Below are 18,509 nucleotides of genomic sequence, written 5' to 3'. Positions count from 1 at the left end.
AAATGCTAAATATAAAAGCAAACTATGTAATCAGTTTATGTTTTCTACAATTTTTTAATATGATGCTCCATTTATGTATTTATTTCTTAATAATGTGTGTGCATCCATGTGTGGGTATGTGCACATGTGCCAGTCTCCATTCCACTGGAGTTGGAGTTGGTACAGGGATTTGTGAAACACCCAAGCTGGGTGCTCGGAACCAACCTGGGTCCCCTGCAATAGCAGCAAGTGCTTTTAACCACTGAGCCATCTCTCCAGCCCCCTTGAGTGTGATGTTTCTAATCTGATTATAATTATGTAATCTATTTCTCCTCCCACCCACCCCCTTCCCTTTCTCCCTCTTGCTCTGGCCCTGCTTACTCAAGCCCCGGCTCCTCTGACCCATAGGTTGTTTTTTGTTTGTTTGTGTTTGTTTGTTTCTCGTTATGGATGGTTGTGAGCCACCTTGTGGTTCCTGGGATTTGAACTCATGACCTCCAGAAGAGCAGTCAGTACTCTTAACTGCTCAGCCATCTCACTAGCCCTGTAATCTATTTCTTTTCCAGAGAATTGCTAGCAACCTTTTCTAAAATTCCTCTGTATAGATAGCAACATTTTTTTAGAATTTATTTTTACTCTTATGTATATAGTTTTTCTTTTCATGCTTGTATGTCTATGCAACACATTTGTGCAGTGCTCTTAGAGGCTGGAAGAGGGTATTGAATCCCTAGAACTGGAGTTATACCTGTGAACTGCCATGTGGGTGCTAAGAATCATACTCCAGGCATCAGGACTCTGAACCACTGAGCAACTCTTTTCCTTAGGAAGAAAATGAAATTCTAATACTTTCAAGACACAAGCCAGAAATGACTTGCCCTCATTTCCTTTATTTGCTAGTTCATAGTCTAATTCTGTAAATTTAACATGTTCTTGATCAAAACTCTTCAAGTTAAATTAGTTGCAATTCATGAGTATATTTATTATTTTTCAGAAAAGGATTTCTTTAAAACACTCAAGAAACTGCCAATAGGAGACCAGAAGGGGACCCTAAGGCAGGGTCAAATAATGGCCATGTTCTCCCAGACAACACAAGGAGAGAGGGTGGCTCCTACAAAGATATGAAAAGCTTTGTGAATTTGCATGTCTTTTATGTGCAGGAGCCATGCTAATCCTCTCTGCATCATTCTGATTTTTTTCTTTTTTATTATAATTTTTTATTTTCTATATTCTTTTTTTTTTTACATCCAAATGATTTTCCCTTTCCCAGTTCCTCCCTCCCCATAAATTTCCTAAGCCCTCTTCCCTCTGCTCATTCTCCTATCAACCTCCTCCTACTTCTCTGTCCTGGTACTCCCCTACAATGCTGGCACAAGCCTTTTCAGGATCCGGGACCTCTCCAGTCATTTGGTATGTGAGTTTTGTCTTGGGTATTCAGAGTTTCTGAGCTAATATCCATTTATCAGTGACTGTATTCCATGTGTGTTCTTTTGTGATTGGGTTACCTCACTTAGGATGATATTTTCCAGATCCAACCATTTCCCTAAGAATTTCATGAATTCATTGTTTTTAATTGCTGAGTAGTATTCCATTGTGTAAATATACCACATTTTCTGTATCCATTCCTCCATTGAGGGGCATCTGGGTTCTTTCCAGCTTCTGGCTATTATAAATAGGGCTGCTATGAACATAGTGGAGCATGTATCCTTAGTGCATGCTGGGGAATCCTCTGGGTATATGTCCAGGAATGGTATTGCAGGGTCCTCTGGAAGTGTTATGCCCAGTTTTCTGAGAAACAGCCAGACTGATTTCCAGAGTGGTTGTACCTACTTGCATTCCCACCAGCAGTGGAGGAGTGTTCCTCTTTCTCCACATCCTCGCCAACACCTACTGTCTCCTGAGTTTTTAATCTTAGCCATTCTAACTGGTGTAAGGTGAAATCTCAGGGTTGTTTTGATTTGCATTTCCCTAATGACTAATGATGTTCAGCATTTCTTAAGGTGCTTCTCAGCCATTCGAAGTTCTTCATGTGAAAATTCTTTGTTTAGCTCTGTACCGCATTTTTAATAGCATTATTTGGCTCTCTGGCGTCTAATTTCTTGAGTTCTCTGTATATATTGAATATGAGCCCTCTGTCAGATGTAGGGTTGGTGAAGATCCTTTTTCAATTTGTTGGTTGCCATTTTGTCCATTTGACAGTGTCCTTTGCCTTACAGAAACTTTGTAATTTTATGAGGTCCCATTTGTAATTCTTGATCTTAGAGCATAAGCTATCGGTGTTCTATTCAGGAACTTTACCCCTGTACCCATGTCCTCAAAGGTCTTCCCCAGTTTCTTTTCTATTTTAGTTTCAGTGTGTCTGATTTTATGTGGAGGTCCTTGATCTACTTGGAGTTGAGTTTAGTACAAGGAGATAAGAATGGATTAATTCTCATTCTTCTGCAAGCTGACCTCCAGTTGAGCCAGCACCATTTGTTGAAAAGGCTATCTTTTTTCCATTGGATGGTTTCAGCCTCTTTGTCAAAGGTCAAGTGGCCATAGGTATGTGGATTCATTTCTGGGTCTTCAATCCTATTCCATCAATCTACCTGCCTGTCACTGTACCAATACCATGCAGCTTTTAACACCATTGCTCTGTAGTATTGCTTGAGGTCCGGGATACTGATTCCCCTGGAAGTTCTTTTACTGTTGAGAACAGTTTTAGCTATCCTGGGTTTTTTGTTATTCCAGATGAATTTGAGAATTGCTCTTTCTAACTCTATGAAGAACTGAGTTGGGATTTTGATGGGGATTGCATTGAATCTGTAGATTGCTTTTGGTAAGATGGCCATTTTTACTATATTAATCCTGCCAATCTACGAGCATGGAAGATTTTTCCATTTTCTGAGGTCTTCTTTGATTTCCTCGAGGTCACCAGCTACCATCTTGGCTCCAGAAGCTCAGCCAGGGAAGAAGCTCATTCTGATTTTAATGTGTATTTTTTTAAAAGCTGAACTAGAGGTAACTCAGTCAATGAAATTGCTTGCCTTGCAAGCCTGAGGACCTGAATTAGATTCCAGAACAAGTAGAAAGAAGTTTGGCGTGGATGAAATCCCCAGCACTGGGAAGGTGGAGACACAGAGAGATCCTTGGAGCTTGCTGGCCAGCCATTTCAGCACACTTGATGAGTTTCAGGCCTAGGAGAGATGCTGGCTCAAAACAACAACAAATGGCAGACAGCACCTAAAGAACAACCCAGAAGGTTGTCATCTGGCCAACATACAGACACACACACACACACAAAGGGAGAGAGAGAGAGTAGGTGGAGCCCATAAGGTTGCTTCAGGCATCAATCCTAAGATACTATCCGCTTGGGTTTTTGTTGTTGTTTGTTTGGGGGCTATTTTATTTTACATTATTTAGTAGTAGTAGCAGCAGCAGGAGAAGCAGCATTATTTAAAACAGTCTCTCACAAACCTGAAACTAACCAAGTAGGCTAAGCTGACTAGCTAAAAGAGTCTCTGCTCTTCCTGGCCAGTGCTGTGATCACATGCATAAGCAACTATGTCTGATGTTTTTCTATCTAGGTTCTAGAGATTCATCACAGGTCTTCATGCTTACAAATCAAGTGCTTTACCAACTGCACTATCCTTCCAGGCCAGACTCTGAATTTCTAACAAGCTTTCCAGTGATTTTTCTGGAAACAGTCCATGGACCTCTACAGGCTATAGTACATACCAGTTTGAGGTGCAGAGAGATTTTACTTGTTTGTTTCCTTATCCAGCATCTGAATTCTCTGAGCTTGGAAAATTCATTGAATATGTGAGTCTCAAAAAAGATGTAGGTTTATATTTACTTTCTTCACCATCTGTCCTTGCAGCCTAGATTTACAGCACCTGCATGGCCTCGAGTCAGGAACTAGTTACATGAAGAAAAAAAACAAGGAGGGCAGGCAGTTTTCTCTCTTGCACAGCACACGTATGACCACACTGAGGTCCGAGTCATGTTCAGCAACTCTCGCTCTGGGTTCCTTCTCTTCATGGTTTGTGGACTTTGTTCTTAGATGCTCAGCTTTGAGTGTGAGTCTCTATCTGGATAATGAGTGTGTGAGCTGCCCAACCCCTTAGCTACTAAATGAAATAGAATTGGTTGTATTTGACTGAAAGTTAAAAACAAAAAAACCAAAACAAACAAACAAACAAACAAACAAAGCTCTGATGAAGCTAAAGGATCTGCCAGAAGCCACCCAGCTTGTGACCTGTCATCTAACAGTCAGGTGCATTGATTCCAGGAGGCCAACACTTAGGATGTGTCTGGGTAGGTGGCAATTCTAGAAGAGGGGGAAACATCCTGGTTAAATGGGATCAGTTTCCTCTCCCCAGAAGCTAAGTTTTTGACTAAGACTTCTGCCTCAATAGGACTGACTATATTAGTATGCTGTCCCTAGTTAGTGACTTGGGTAAATCAGCTTCCATGAGCTCCATCTCCTTGTCAAAGGGATCCAAGATTACGTGTTTCTATTATTGCATTTGTTCACATCGTATCACAATTATCTGAGACTTACTGAGGTATAGTTTAGATATGGTAACTTTTGTTCATCTTAATTAATGTTGATGGTCATCAAGTTGTGCAGCCATTATAGTAGTCCTGTTTTTTAGAAAATTATTATCAGTTCAATAGAACCACTCTTAGCCATTTATATTCCTGTATCTCTCTGTAGCCCAAGTAACCAACCATCTACTTTTGTCATGATAGTTTTACCTTTTATGGATATTTCATTTAAGTAGTTTTATAAAACCATCATTATGTGTCAAACTACTTTTTTCTGTTGTGATTTTCCCAAATTTTCTACAATGGATATAACACAGTATTTTGCACACAGTAGGTATATAAAAACAGAATGAAACAGAAACAATAACAAAAATTCAGTATTTATGAGGTTATTGTTGTAAGGATTGAATAAATCCACCCTTGCTCTCTAAGTGTGGTCCATAGACCACCAACACTGCTGTCACTCAGGACATGATTAGAAATGTACTCTAGTGGGCCACATCCCAGGGTTTATGAATCAGAATCTTTATTTTTACAGATCTTTAGACATTTAATTCAGGATCCCATTTAACTCTGAAAATATTGCTTTAGACACAAGCACCATAAGAGCTTGGCTTCTGTGTGGTACATGGTACCTACACTGCAATGTTTGTTGAATGAATAAATGAATGATGATGTACATGAAAGCAGGAGCCTATACAGGATTGCTGAAGAACAAGGTATGTGTATTGGCTTAACAACGACATAAATCTGTTTTTAAAAAAAGTTTGGACTGGCACTTCATAATACCAGATTATATAATGAGGGATATATATATATATATATATATATATATATATATATATATATGAATGACATATAAATAATGGACCCTTTATTAGCAGGACAATTAATTATGGAATATGTTACTACTAAAGAGTTACTGTAAATCCATTTCCTATAAGAGATAAAACCTCACATAACAACTAAGATGCCAGAGTCAGACTTCAGGAGACAGGACAGGTACTGTAGCCTTCTGTAGCATCAAGCTCTAACAAGGAAAATGCAAGTAGTTTTCTCTTTACATTCCTCTGGCTTCAAATATTTTAATTTATTCATTCAATCATTTTTAAAATCATCAAACATTTATCAAATTTGTCACTCCTTGACAAGTGCTGAGCTGGTGCTTCCTGATGGATTGCCAGGTACAATATTCTCGAGGAGTTGCATATCAGCATGGCAATGATAGCTTTTTAACTACATTGGCTCACAAAAATTTTTTTCTGGTGTATGAATTCATGAATGTTAAAATCCTAAAATGCTAATAAAATTAAACATGTTTAACAAACTTGTTAAAAAGGATAAACCATACTCTCCTGGAATATCCATTTTGCACCATCAGCATACAATAGGATTGCTTTTATTTAGAGTTGCTCTGTGGGACAGGATAGGAATGTCCTTGTCATTTTCCATTGGTTCTTCCAGGCCCAATTTTCACCCTATTTGCCTTGCTTTATATTAGAAGCTGGGTTCTCCAGATTCTGTCACTAAAGGCCTCTGCCCTCTGATTGGATTTAGCTCATGGTAAGTACCAACAAAAGTTTAGAGGTTAGAGGAAAGAAGACAAATGTGTTTTCCCCAGTCCTTTACTGGACCACATTTGGCAGTTGGCTACATTTCTCTATTTATAGTCACAGCTCTTGTCAGACATTTCCTTCCCAGCTACAGCTTCTCCTGGCTTCCACTTAAAGCTCTTTTGCCCATTCCTTCACTCTTTCTGCTTCCCAGGCAGCCAGTCATTACCTGCTTTACCATTCCTTGTTGATTCCTTTAGCCCTTGCCATACCTCTGTAAACTGTCCCTTTATTAAGCTACTCTTTCCTTTTTAGTGAGCTCTCTCTACTAATATAGGAGAGAACAGCAATCAGCTAGTATTATATTAGAGTGCCTACTAGGTTGGCATTATTAAGACATGGAATGATGTGAGATCCTAGGACACTGACAGCCCAGTGAAGGAGATAAAACCAACACATTAGGAAACATTATGCATTGGTAACTAACGAGACACATCTGTTTTTTGTTTTGCTGCTCAGTATCTATTCACCCTTTTCCTGATAATCATAATCTGGTTTATCCCTCAATGTCTTTTAGGTTGTATCGTGTCCTCTCTCAACTTTGTAAGTAGCTATGCAAATTAGGCTTGACATACTGGATTGTTTTTCTACATATCCTGATCAGAGCCAGGAAAATGTAAGATGACTATTACTGGCACACGTAGCAATGTGATATGTACTCTTCTACTGAGATTGCTAACAGTAAGGATTATGTGAACTGGAGCTGCCAGGAGCCACCACATGGAGCCCTAGAAGGAAGCCAACCCAGAGCATAGTGCCAAGAGATGAAAGGAATAAAATTCTAATGGCATTGCTTATGTCCTTGAAGCAAGCTATGCCTTAAGTTAAATATATCACTAGATTCTTTCTCTTTTAAGTTATATGAGCCAATTGCCAATACATTTTCCCAATAAACCAGTTTGTATTGTGTCCTTTCATTTTGTCACTTGCAATTAAGATATCTGTAATAATTCATAAATTGCTATCAAGAGTGGAGAATAGTAGAGACAAATCCAAACTACTGAATTGGTTGATCCAGAAGCGACTTTATCTATGCTGAGCTTGGACTTCAACACCAAAGCAGTAGGTTAATCAGTACTAACCATATACCGGAATTCAGAACATGTGCCTATCAAGCATCAAATATAAAAGGGATTGTTATTCAAAGCTTATATTCTAGAAGATACTGTCACTTTCTAGCTTTTAATAGGCCCTATGAGAGAGTTTGGTCTAAGGCTGAGGTTGATTTATCTAAGGCAGAAAAGAAATCACTTTGTAATGAGTGACTACTTTTAGCTTACAGGGTAAAATAAAAATGACAGAAATCTCAATAATCTGGGGCCATAAAGCACTAGAGAAGGCCTAAGAGAACGCTATCAAATCATTCTCAGGCAGGCAGAGAGCAAAATGGAGGCCAGTGAACTAGGAGAATACCAAGGTCTACTGCTAAAAGACAAAAAGTACTAATAGCAGCCAGAGTCAAGGCTGCAATTTACACAACAGCAAACATCCAGCTTTGGGTTTTTCTATCATAGAATTGGTCGGATGCAATTACTGGAAGTTTACCAAGTATTAAAATTATGCTGTAAAAGGTCACTAAATCTACATAGAAAAGGTTACTTACCATAATGAGGAATGAAGATGTTTGAGGAGTTAAGTGTAGTAGACACATCTTTCTCACTTCTAAAAAGTCTAGACAAGCTGGGTGATGGTGGAATATGCTTTTAATCTCAGGACTCGGGAGGCAGAGGCAGGAGGATCTCTGCTGAGTGTGAGGCTCTGGCCTGCTGATTAAGTCATAGCATAGTCAAGGCTACACAGAGAGACCCTGTCTCAAAACAAAGTCTAGAATCTGGCTGTATAAACGATAAGAGGTCATGAGCACTCATTGCCTTTGCAGAGGTCCAAGGGTTGGTTCCCAGCAGCCACATGGAAGCTGACAACCATACATGACTCTGATTCCATGGCATCAAAAGACCTCTTCTGGCCTCCTCAGGCATCAGGCATGCAAGTGGTACACAGAAATACATGCAGGCAAAGACTCACACTTAAGAAATAGAACAAAAATAAAAGTTTAATATTTTATTTAAAATGTCTAATGACAGAAAATCAGTAGATTTTCTTCAAAGTTACTTTCACAGCAGCCAGAGGTTGGGGAAAGATTAGAAAAGGCTAACTTAATTCTTGCTTTCCATTTGTTTATATATTTATTTATGGATATGCACACCCATGCATGCGTGTGCGTGTGCGTGTGCGTGTGTGTGTCTGTGTGTGTGTGTGTGTGTGTGTGTGACACTTGTGACACTTGTAGAAATCAGTTCTCTCCTTCTACCTCCTATGTTCCAGGAATTGAATTCAGCCTTGGCATCAGGCACCTCTACTCACTGAGCCTGATTCTCAAACACACTGGGTACAAGTGAGAAATATCACTTCCAATGAAGACAATTATGTAACTTTAGTAAGAGTAACCCAGGACCGACAAATGTAGTTCCTGGATAGATGGCTACTTGATAACAACAATTCTACCCAACAGAAGGGAATCACAACCGATTTTGGTAAAAGCTAGTTATTTTTGCCAAAGTGAGTGGCTTTTCCCCAGCCTCACTGTATCAAGGAAGAGAATGCTGAAGGGGTGTGACTCCTGGCACACTGTCCTCCACGATGTCCATTGCAGATGTGACGATGGAGAACAGATGAGAGCTCCTCCAAGAAGAGAACACATGGCATCCAGATGATCAGAGAACATCTTCCCTCCTCAGGTTAGGAAACTCTTGCTTTACTGTTGAGCAAGATATGATATATGCTGTGACTTGTAGGCCATTGTGCAGGCCATTATTCATTTTTCCAAATAGCAGCTTTCCCTCAGTGTCATCTACTTTTAAGTTATCAAATATTAGTACTTTGTAGGTAACTGGATCATGTATCCTTAGGTGAACAGACTGAAGGATTATACTGCCATATAATGGGAAAGACTGCACTATAGTGTCTTCACTTTTTTCCAAATTATTGTGATAAAATACCTTGATAGAAGCAACTGAGTGGGGAAAGAGCTTATTTTGGCTTCTCATTCCAGAGGAATACAGTCCACCATGGCAAAGGTAACGTGGCTGGTCACACTGCATCCACACTTAGGAAGCAGAACGTGAGCAGGAAGTTGGGAGGGCCTCACTATAAGGCCTCCAATGACCCATTGACCCAGACCTCTAGTGAGGATCCACCTCCTAAAGATTTCACAACAACTTTCCCAAACAGAGCCACTAGCTGGGGACCTGGTACTCAAAAACACAAGCCTAGGCAAAACATTTCACATCCAAACCTCAACACCCCATTACCAGCAATTAGTGTTCTCTCTAATACCTAAAGTAAGTGAGTACATTTTTGGTGATTGAAAGTACTACATTTACTTATGGAGGATATATAGGAGAAATCAGGAGAACATACAGTTTATCTGCTGTTACTGAAAACACACCCACCTTTCTCTCATAGCTATGCTATGCCACATCATCTTGTGTCATTTCTGCACTCCTGATAGACTCACATGTCCAGAATAGGTTTGTCTGTCACTTTGGACCAGTCTAAGCATGTCATTCTCTAGGCAACAGTGACTGAGTTAGGAAGAAGCACCCTGATGTTTGAGGCTGGTGTCAATCTAGAACTGCTGGATACTCATCTGTGGAGATTCAGAATTTGAGAAATTAAGTCTTGGTGACATAATGTAAATGCTTTAGCAAGCCATGTCTAACACTCTTGAACATTTCAGTGATATGAGCCAGTAAATTCCTATGGTTTGTATGTTCCCTAACGGTTTATGTGTTGGAAAGCTCAGCCCAGGATAGCGTTTCAGGAAGTACTATGGAACTTATTAGGAGGTGAGGCCAAGTGAGAGGTTCTTAAGGCAACAGAGGGTGTGCCCTTGCCTGAAAGAGATTAAGTACTTTTCATGAGACCTTGGTTAGATTTCTGGAAAGGTTTCCTATAAAAGGTTTCCCTCCCAGCCCTTCTCCAGCTGCCTGTATTGAGATGTGGCTACTTGCTTTTGCCCACATTTCCACTGTTGTCATAGCAATGAACTGACAGCTGAGAGCCCTTACCAGGACTCTGCTGACACGGATGCCATGACTTGAACCTCCACAACTTCTGTTCTTAAGCTGTTAAACCAGTGATTCTCATCCCTTTTGTATGTGGGGGGGTAGGGGGTGGGGAGAGGGTAAGGGGTGGGGGTAGGGGGTGTCAAACAATCCTTTTACAGAGTTCTAATATCAAATATCCTGAATACTAGATATTTACATTACAACTCATAACACTAGCAAAATTACAGTTATAAAGTAGCAACAAGAAAATTTTATGGTTGAGGGTCACCACAACGAGAGAAATTCTATAAAGGGTCGCAGCATTAGGAAGGTTGAGAACCACTGAGTTAGGGAATCTCAGGTATTTCACTGTAGGATCAGAAGCTAATAAGATTCCCCTTCTTATTTAGGCAAATTTAAGTTATATTTTCATCATTTATAACATTCAAATGAGTCAAATACTAGGTTATGTACGGGTAGATGCATAGACATATACAAAGAAGTAAATGTACAGAAAACTACTTGCTGGCCACAGCTACCGTAAACTGAGAAGGCAGGCTGAAGAGACACAGAAGGGAACAAGACTAGAGGACAAGCTTGAAAGTCAGTCACCAGAGTTTAAATTTAATGCAAGAGAAAATATACCCATAAAGCTATCTGGGCGTGAAGAGATGTGCTAAAAGTGAGCAATTATTCTGGCAAGTTACATTGGAACAGAGAGAAAAGGGAGAGACCATAAAAAGACTGTTGAACTGATCCTGGCTGGCAATTCTCAAGGTCTTAGGCAAAAAGCATGAAGTAGAGATACAGGAAGGAATTTGATATGAAGCACTTCAAATGATACACTAAAGGTCCTGACAACTGGCCAGGTCAAATAAAGAAGAAGAAATAGTGTGCTGACAATGACAAACATTTTAGTGTGGGTGGCAGAGATCGAACGAGTATTATTGAGAAAGGAGTTATATAGGTTTTACAAAGACAGCAAGATTAGGTTTTGACCTGTTGCAATCAAGGAGATGGTAGGATACGTTAGAAATGATGGTGAACTAAAGCTGATATAAACAACCACAACAGCAAGGCATGGTAGCACACACCTTTAATCCCAGTGCTCAGGAGGTAGAAGCAGAGGGACCTCTCTAAATTCAAGGCCAGCCTGGTATGCAGCATTTCAGACCAGCCAAGGCAATACAGTAAAACCTTATCTCAAGTAAATAAAGTCTATAGCATCTAGGAATAAAGATGATGCTAAAGTTAAAGGTCTGCTCATAAGAACCACTTGAAGCGTTGGGGGGATAAATGAGTGGGGGAGGGTGAGAAAAAAGGCAGAAACTGTTGCTCTAACGTTTACTGTTAAGAGACCAGGAGAGAAAGGCAGGACATCAGAACCAATCCTAGTGTCTGATGGAGAAGGAGAGAGATTGGAAACTCAGAGCATAAAACTCTCCAAAAGTTTCACACTAAAAGCTGGGGTGGGAATGGGGGGTGGGGTGGGGTGCACTTGTTGCTCTTGCAGAGGACCTAGGTTCAGCCTCCAGGACCCATATAGTGACTCAACTATCTGTAACTCCGAGTTTGAGGGGCTTTAACACTCTCTTCTAATCTCGGCATGTACATAGTTCATATACATTGCCTTCAGGCAAAACACTCATACACAAAACTTTTAAAAATCTAAAAGCAACCTGAAGCTCTTAATACCACTGGTCTACATGCCCTGAGTCTCTCAGCCCTCCTCCACCCAACTATTGGTGCTCAGAGCAGCAATCACATCGGCCTCCTCACTTCTTGCTAAACTGCTCACTAGACTTTTTCCAGAGACTTCAGAGCCTTTGGATTGGTTCCTTCCTCAGTCTGGAAAGTTACCTGTCTATGTTTTGCTTGTCTAATTCATTTCATTCAGACCTGTTTTAAACACAACTTCCTCAGAAATATCTTTCTAAGTCAACTCATATAAAATACACACTGCGCATCTCTACCTGTATCCTTCTTTGCCCTGCAGTATTATTTTTTTATAGCACTTACGATCACATGGCACTGAACTGTGTATCTCATCACCTGTAACGAAGTCCAAGAGCTCGGAGAGTTTGGGCTTATTCACTGTTATGTCCCTGATAAGCAGAATAGAGCCTGTGAGAAATTCCTCTATAAAAGCTTAGTAAATCAATGTGTGAGATGTAGTAAAGGGAATTAAAAAGGAAAAAAGACATACCACAAAAGAGCTGCAGAGTTAGTCATTTACAAGTTCTGGAACATTCCTACCATTTCAGCAGGGGAGAAACAGAAAACAATACATCCTCTTTAAGGCTCCCACTTGTGATAAATCAATCTTCTCAGGGGGAAGGGAACTTAGGGGGAGTCTGTAACCAAGGCAAAGATGTGAGGTACTTTCCTACTGTGTTCCCCGTGACATTCGTGAGGGAGAGGAATTCTCCACTTGCACACTGGATGAAAGGTTCTTTTTCCACCTCAGCTGCACATCAGAGCTTTGAGAGAAACCCCGAGGGATGCTGACAGACTTCAGCTTTCCCAAACGTTTCTCTGGGCGGGTGTCATCATCAGCCAGGTGTGCTCCACAGACTAGGTGGCGACTGGGAAGGAGTGAGGACGTCGCAGTCGCAGTCGGGGCCCCTGGGGCCAGCATGCTGGCCCTGCCCCGCGGCCGCCCGCTTTCCGCTGCGGCCTGCCCTGGCCGGGTCGCCGGGGCGCGGGAGAGCCCGGCGGCGTCTGCGCCCTTCCCTCCCCCGCCGCGCCCTCCTCCGCCCACGCGCTGCAGCCTCAGCTGCGGCTTTCCGCCGTTCCCGGCAGCGCGGAGCCCGGAATCCAATTACTTTTCCCTGAGGAGCCTCGTACACCCGCCAGGCCCCAGAGGGAGGAGCGGGGGTCGAGCGGCCGCCCACTTCCCGCCGCTCGAGGCCGAGGCCGGGCTGCTCGGGCGGGGCGAGCGCGGTCTCGGAGGGGCGCGCGGAGCCGCCGCCGGGACTATTTGTCCTTCCGCGTGCGGCCCAGCTGGGCCCCGGCGCGAGGCTCCAGGCGCTGTGGCCGGAACGCCCGGCGCCCTCGAGGATGAGTGGCAGGAGATTAGCCCCGGGGCTGCCCCGCGCGGGCGCGCACGCGCACTCCGGGGTCCGAGCCCGGAGGTCGCACTGTGTCCTGTGGCCTTTTCCCGGGCGCAGCCCTCTGGGGCCCCAGGATTCTGCTCTGCAAAGTGAAAGTGAAGTGGAGCAAGATGGCCAAGGGTCGAGTAGGAGGTTTGCACGTGCTCTCCACCACACTTCTAGGTCCTGAGACTGTACGGGGACGCTACAGGGGTGAATCTTTGAAGAGGAAGGAAAGGAGGACTTCCTTCCTGCTTCTTCTGAGGCTGGGTGGAGAACCCATTGATCCCCATGAGGGTTCTCACTCACTTGGTTTAAGCTCTAGTCAGAAAGCTTTATAGACCCTATTCTTTCTGCAGCCTAGGGCGGAGGTCCTCAACTTCCTCCTGCACACACTGTCAGATTTATGAGGCCACAACTGACAAACACACTTGAAGGAGAAAAATGCTATATTATGCCTTATTTTCCCCTTTTGGATTCTGTTTCTCCTGAGACTGTGGCTGACCCTTAGGCCCTTGATGTTCTTGAATATGATTGACACACGCGATTAGTAGGCTAGTGAGAGAGAACCAGAGAAATTGCTATCAAAACAATTATATACAGGCACATCAGAACAAAAGCCCAAGAGCCCTGGGGACTAAAAGACCATAGATGCCCTCTGGGATGGTGGCCAAGTCAGATCATCTCTGTGTCTCACTTCTTGGCAAGTTAAATAAAACTATCCTGCTACTCCCTGTCTCTAAGAGTGTTATAAAAATAAACTAAAAGAACCAATTGAAAATATAGAAGGTTTAGCTTTTAGTGGGTGTGGGGAAATGATACTGTTGAAAGGCACTAAAGGGAAAATTCTATGAGGGAAAGCTACTTAGCCATCTGCCTATCGTCTCCTCCGTTCAGTTTAATGTACACATAGAAACTATAGGTAGAGTTATCTATTAAGTACTTTGTGGTGTTTATAAGAATTATAATCTAGTCAGACCAGCTAATTGCATTCTCAGACCCTCTCCTATGCCCATGTCCCAGTCATTTCCACATTGACTACAGTATTTCTGCTCTAAGGCTACAGAGCACCATTAGGGTCAAAATAGTGCTGTGGGTGGGCTTCCCACTTGAGGTTAAGCTGTGACATAGGTTTTCAGACATGTATGCCTATCTATCCTATGATAGGCAAGGCTCCAGAAACCTGTGTACTGGCTAAGTGAAGAACCTCCTGTGACAGAATAGGTTTCAGGGTAGAGGAACCCAACTACTATGAGCTTGAACTGGGGTTAAAGACTCTGGGGGAAGGGAGAAGAAGGGCTTTCTGTCTTGTATGTTTGTCTGAATCTAGTAGGTAGGAAAGAAGATAAAGGATATGAGGGGAAAGTGAAATCTCCCTTCCAGGTGTTTTAAACCTAAGCACTCACATTTGTGAAACAAGTTTTACCTTCTGCATTGGTAGAAAAGAGCAAGCAAGCAACATGACTAGCAACAGAAAAAAGTCCTGCCTTGAGGGTGCCTTTTGAAAAGTGAGGACTTTATCATCTCCTGAGCCATTCTGTGGTAGCCTGGGAATGGTGAGGAGTAATTCACAGACATTTTCCAGGTCCTCAAAACACTTCTTTCTGCAGTCCCCTTCTGCAATCCCTTTCTGTAATCCCTCACTGCAAAAGTCTTGGCATCAAATGTGAAGGAAATGTGTTTCTCTTCCTCGCGGGAGGAAAGCTCTTTCCGGAGACTTCTAACAGAACTGGGTCCTATCGGGGCAGTCTTATTTGACCTACCATCCTCGACTGATGACTTGTAAGAGAAACACAGCCCGCTGCCTGTAATCTAGCTATCACGTGTCAGGTGTGATGGTGCATGCCTTTAATCCCTGCACTCAGAATACACTGTGAATTTGAGGTCTACAGAGCAACTTCCAGGACAGCTAGGGCCACACAGAAAACCCCTGTCCCAAAACAATAATCATCTATCCACCATGCTGCTCAGAGAAAGCACAAGCAAGGGTGTAATCCAAAGAGCACCAAACTTTGCCTGGGGGGCTGGGGGGGGGATAGGGACCGAAGCAATGTGACTATGGCTTAGGTTGCCATAGGAACCGTCTTTCTTTCTTTCTCATACCTCACAATGTTTACTCTTGTCTTCTCCATGGACTCTAAATTGTCCTGTCCTCTCCCTGATTCCTCCTTTACTATCTCAGTGGACAGGTAACTCAGAGCCTTTGCAAGATTTGGCCCTGGGTCCGTCTTCTTGCCATTGCTTTCATCTTAGCTCCCTCATCCTCCACCGCGTTCTCTAACCCACCCTCTTCCGCTTGCTCCTCCATTTACTAGAATCACTGAAGCCCCTGTCATTGTTCTCCAAGAGCCAAAGTGAGAGACACAAGAATAGATCCAGATGCTTCTGGGTGAGGGGACCAGACCCTTGCCCTTCAGTGCACATGGGGCTCTCCCTTGGCTCAGCAATGTGGAAACCACTGCGGTGTCTTTAGCCTCTCAGTGGGAGAACTACTCCCATTTCCGCAGGCTCCTTTCCTGCTTATCCAATTCTCAGGAAATTGGGTCCTGTTCTTTCTTTTTCTCTTCCTCCATTACATCTAGGGAAAACTCTTGACAATGGCTTGACTAAACCCCTGGCCCTCCGTTCTTGTCCTCTTTTTATATTAAACAATTATATAGTCACTCCTTTCCAAGTCGTATGCCATAGGCTAGGGAGACATTGGTGGGGACACTCAAGTGGGACTTACATTCTGAAGAGGGAACCTTTGTTTCTCCACAAGGCTTGGCTTGGAATTCAGTTACCTTATAGGGACTGGAAAAGAAATAAAAATTAAAAATCATTCATGACCAAATCATTAACTCCAAGCTGCATTTACTATGTAGCACAAACTCTATATGCTTCGGTTTTAATTCTTTGTCCACAACTACAAATTATTTTGATCTTTACACAGCTCATAACGTTTCACATCTTTTCACTGAGGCCATTGTTTCAGACAATTACAGTTCCCAACAAGACAAACGCCATGTAGGGCAGCGCACCCGTGGTACAATATGCTGTATTAATAACACGCCTTGTCAGCCGAGAAGGCTAAGCTATGGATGGATGAGTACAGCAAAAATGGAGCCTGTATCTGATGCAAGCTTATGTAGCATCAGAGTTGTTACCCTATCTCTGTTCACAGTCAGGAACCTGTCAGATCTTATTCAGAAGAATGGTTTGTAGATGCGCTGAAAGGTGATAAAAATATTTACTGTTGCCTCCCTTCCTTTGGCTGTGCTTGCTTGCAGATGTAGTGAAACCAAATTCTGATCTTTTTAATATTCAAAACTCATTCAGTTTTATTATTCCCACTCTCATTTTTAGTAGAAAATATGTCTTCCCAAGCAGTGCTGCACTATATTGAAATACAAAACTGCTTACATATTTTCTGCTAATAGCAGCTCCGCTTCAGATGGTGTCACGGACCCTTGGTGTCTAATTTATCTTGACAGTGTCTGAAGTGGAAGTAAACCAATTCAGACTCCGGGTCCTGAAATCCGAGTCAGAGAAGGTGGATGTCGAAACAGTGAAATGAGAGCGTTTAAATGAAATATGAAATCCAGTCAATCTGAATGAGTCCGCCTAGCATCTCAGTGCAGGAGAGAAGCCAGAGGGGGTCTGAATCCTCACACAGCCTGTGAAGACATGCATGGCCCTGAGCAAGCCATTTAAATCAATCTCTGTGTCTTGATGTCCTCATTTTCACAGCATTGTCAGTAGAACCGATGGTGCCCGGTACTTGGCATTCAAGAGAAAAGAAAACCACATTCTATCAGAAATAGCCAATAATTAGCAACTGTCAACAAAAATCTGTTGAGTCCTGCATCTATCTATTCTATGGTGTGCAGGCCCTACCAAGTGCCTTATACATATATGCTCAAGCAACCATTATTGCATGTTGAAGTAAATCTAGGAACCAACAGCATGTTCTGTTGAGTCTCAGGAGACAGAGTAGGAAATAAGACATACATAGACAAAAGGACCCTCGGCAAATAAGATACCAAGTGGGTGCTATGTTCCACCACCTTTGAATCCTATATTATTTACTTGTTTTGTTCCCAAAGTGGTTTGAAATGTGTCTCACTATGTAGCCATGGCTGGCCTGGATCCAAGATGCAGACCAGGCTAGCTTTGAACTCACAGAGTCCCACCTGCTTCTGCCTCCCACATACTGGAATTAAAGGCCTGTGCTACAATGATGGCTCCAGATCTTGATTTCTTTCCCTTCTTATATTTATTAAAATAGATGTAAGTGAGGCTATGAATCAGAGATAGATGAGTATTTGCCTACTGTTTGTGAAGCTCTGAACTTCATCCTCGACACCACACACACACATCTTACAAAGGTATAACTACTGCAAATAGAGCTGCTGTGGTGGTGGTGGGGCAGGCAGCGGGGAGTTGTTTTGTTTTTTGTTTTGCTGCATAGAAGCAACAAAAACTGACATTTTTGTTTCATGTTCAATCTCAAAAGACAAAACTTTTAGTATGGTGGTTTGAATATGCTTGGCCCATGGAGTGGCACTATTAGGAGGTGTGGCCTTGTTGGAGTAGGTGTGGCCTTGTTGGAAGAAGTGTGTCACTGTGGGGGGTTAGACAATGAGACCATCCGCCTAACCATGTGGGTATCAGTTTTCTCTTAGCTGCCTTCAGAACAACAGGTAGAATTCTCAGCTCCTCCAGTGCCAGACCTGTCTAGATGAAGCCATACTTCTTGCCTTGATAATAATAGACTGAACCTCTGAACCTGTTAGCCAGGCCCAATTAAATGTTGTCCTTATAAGAGTTGCCTTGGTAATGGTGTCTCTTCACAGCAATAGAAACCTAACAAAGACATTTAGTCTCCAAAAGTTTATTATTATAGTACAAATGGGTATTGCCTAGTGTTTTGTCAGATTATAGAGATTCCCCTTTCTGATTTAGGTTATTAAGATTAGCACATTCATTCTTAACGTGTTATATGAGTGAGAAGCATGTATGAAGGACTGCTGTCTGTAGATGTCTCAAGAAAATCAGTGAACTGAATCACTGGGTTTTTGTTTTTAGCTGAAGGATCCAAAGGTCAGCTGTGATCACTTAGTCTTAAGTTTCCAACAGATACTAATATGTGTGAGCCTGTCAATCCCAAAGAACAACTGACTACGTGTGTTCATACTGATAAAATTTGCATTTGCAAAAAAACTAAAATTTTTGAAAAACACATTTACCCTCTTGGAGTTTAACATCTT

The 18,509-nt window shown here is 42.3% G+C and overlaps 1 protein-coding gene and 1 pseudogene across 1 annotated transcript in view; both read right to left on the bottom strand.

The window, feature by feature from the left end:
• Positions 1 to 1,091: 1,091 nt before the first annotated feature.
• On the bottom strand, positions 1,092 to 1,190 carry LOC127690262 (uncharacterized; annotated as a pseudogene).
• Positions 1,191 to 8,197: 7,007 nt separating this feature from the next.
• The window catches only part of LOC127689708 (uncharacterized), a 63,819-nt gene continuing 53,507 nt past the window's right edge, over positions 8,198 to 18,509 (bottom strand). Inside the window, exons 5-7 of the mRNA XM_052189344.1 lie at positions 12,375 to 13,465; positions 12,188 to 12,273; positions 8,198 to 8,877 (exon numbers count right to left, since the gene is read on the bottom strand). Of these exons, the coding sequence (XP_052045304.1) occupies positions 12,721 to 13,465 (745 nt within the window). The 3' untranslated portion in view covers positions 8,198 to 8,877; positions 12,188 to 12,273; positions 12,375 to 12,720. The remainder of the gene's footprint in view (positions 8,878 to 12,187; positions 12,274 to 12,374; positions 13,466 to 18,509) is intronic.

Source organism: Apodemus sylvaticus, chromosome 7 (genome assembly GCF_947179515.1).
Source record: "Apodemus sylvaticus chromosome 7, mApoSyl1.1, whole genome shotgun sequence".
NCBI lineage: Eukaryota > Metazoa > Chordata > Mammalia > Rodentia > Muridae > Apodemus > Apodemus sylvaticus.
Note: the sequence above shows the minus strand (reverse complement) of the source record. Positions and strands in the feature narration are given on the sequence as shown.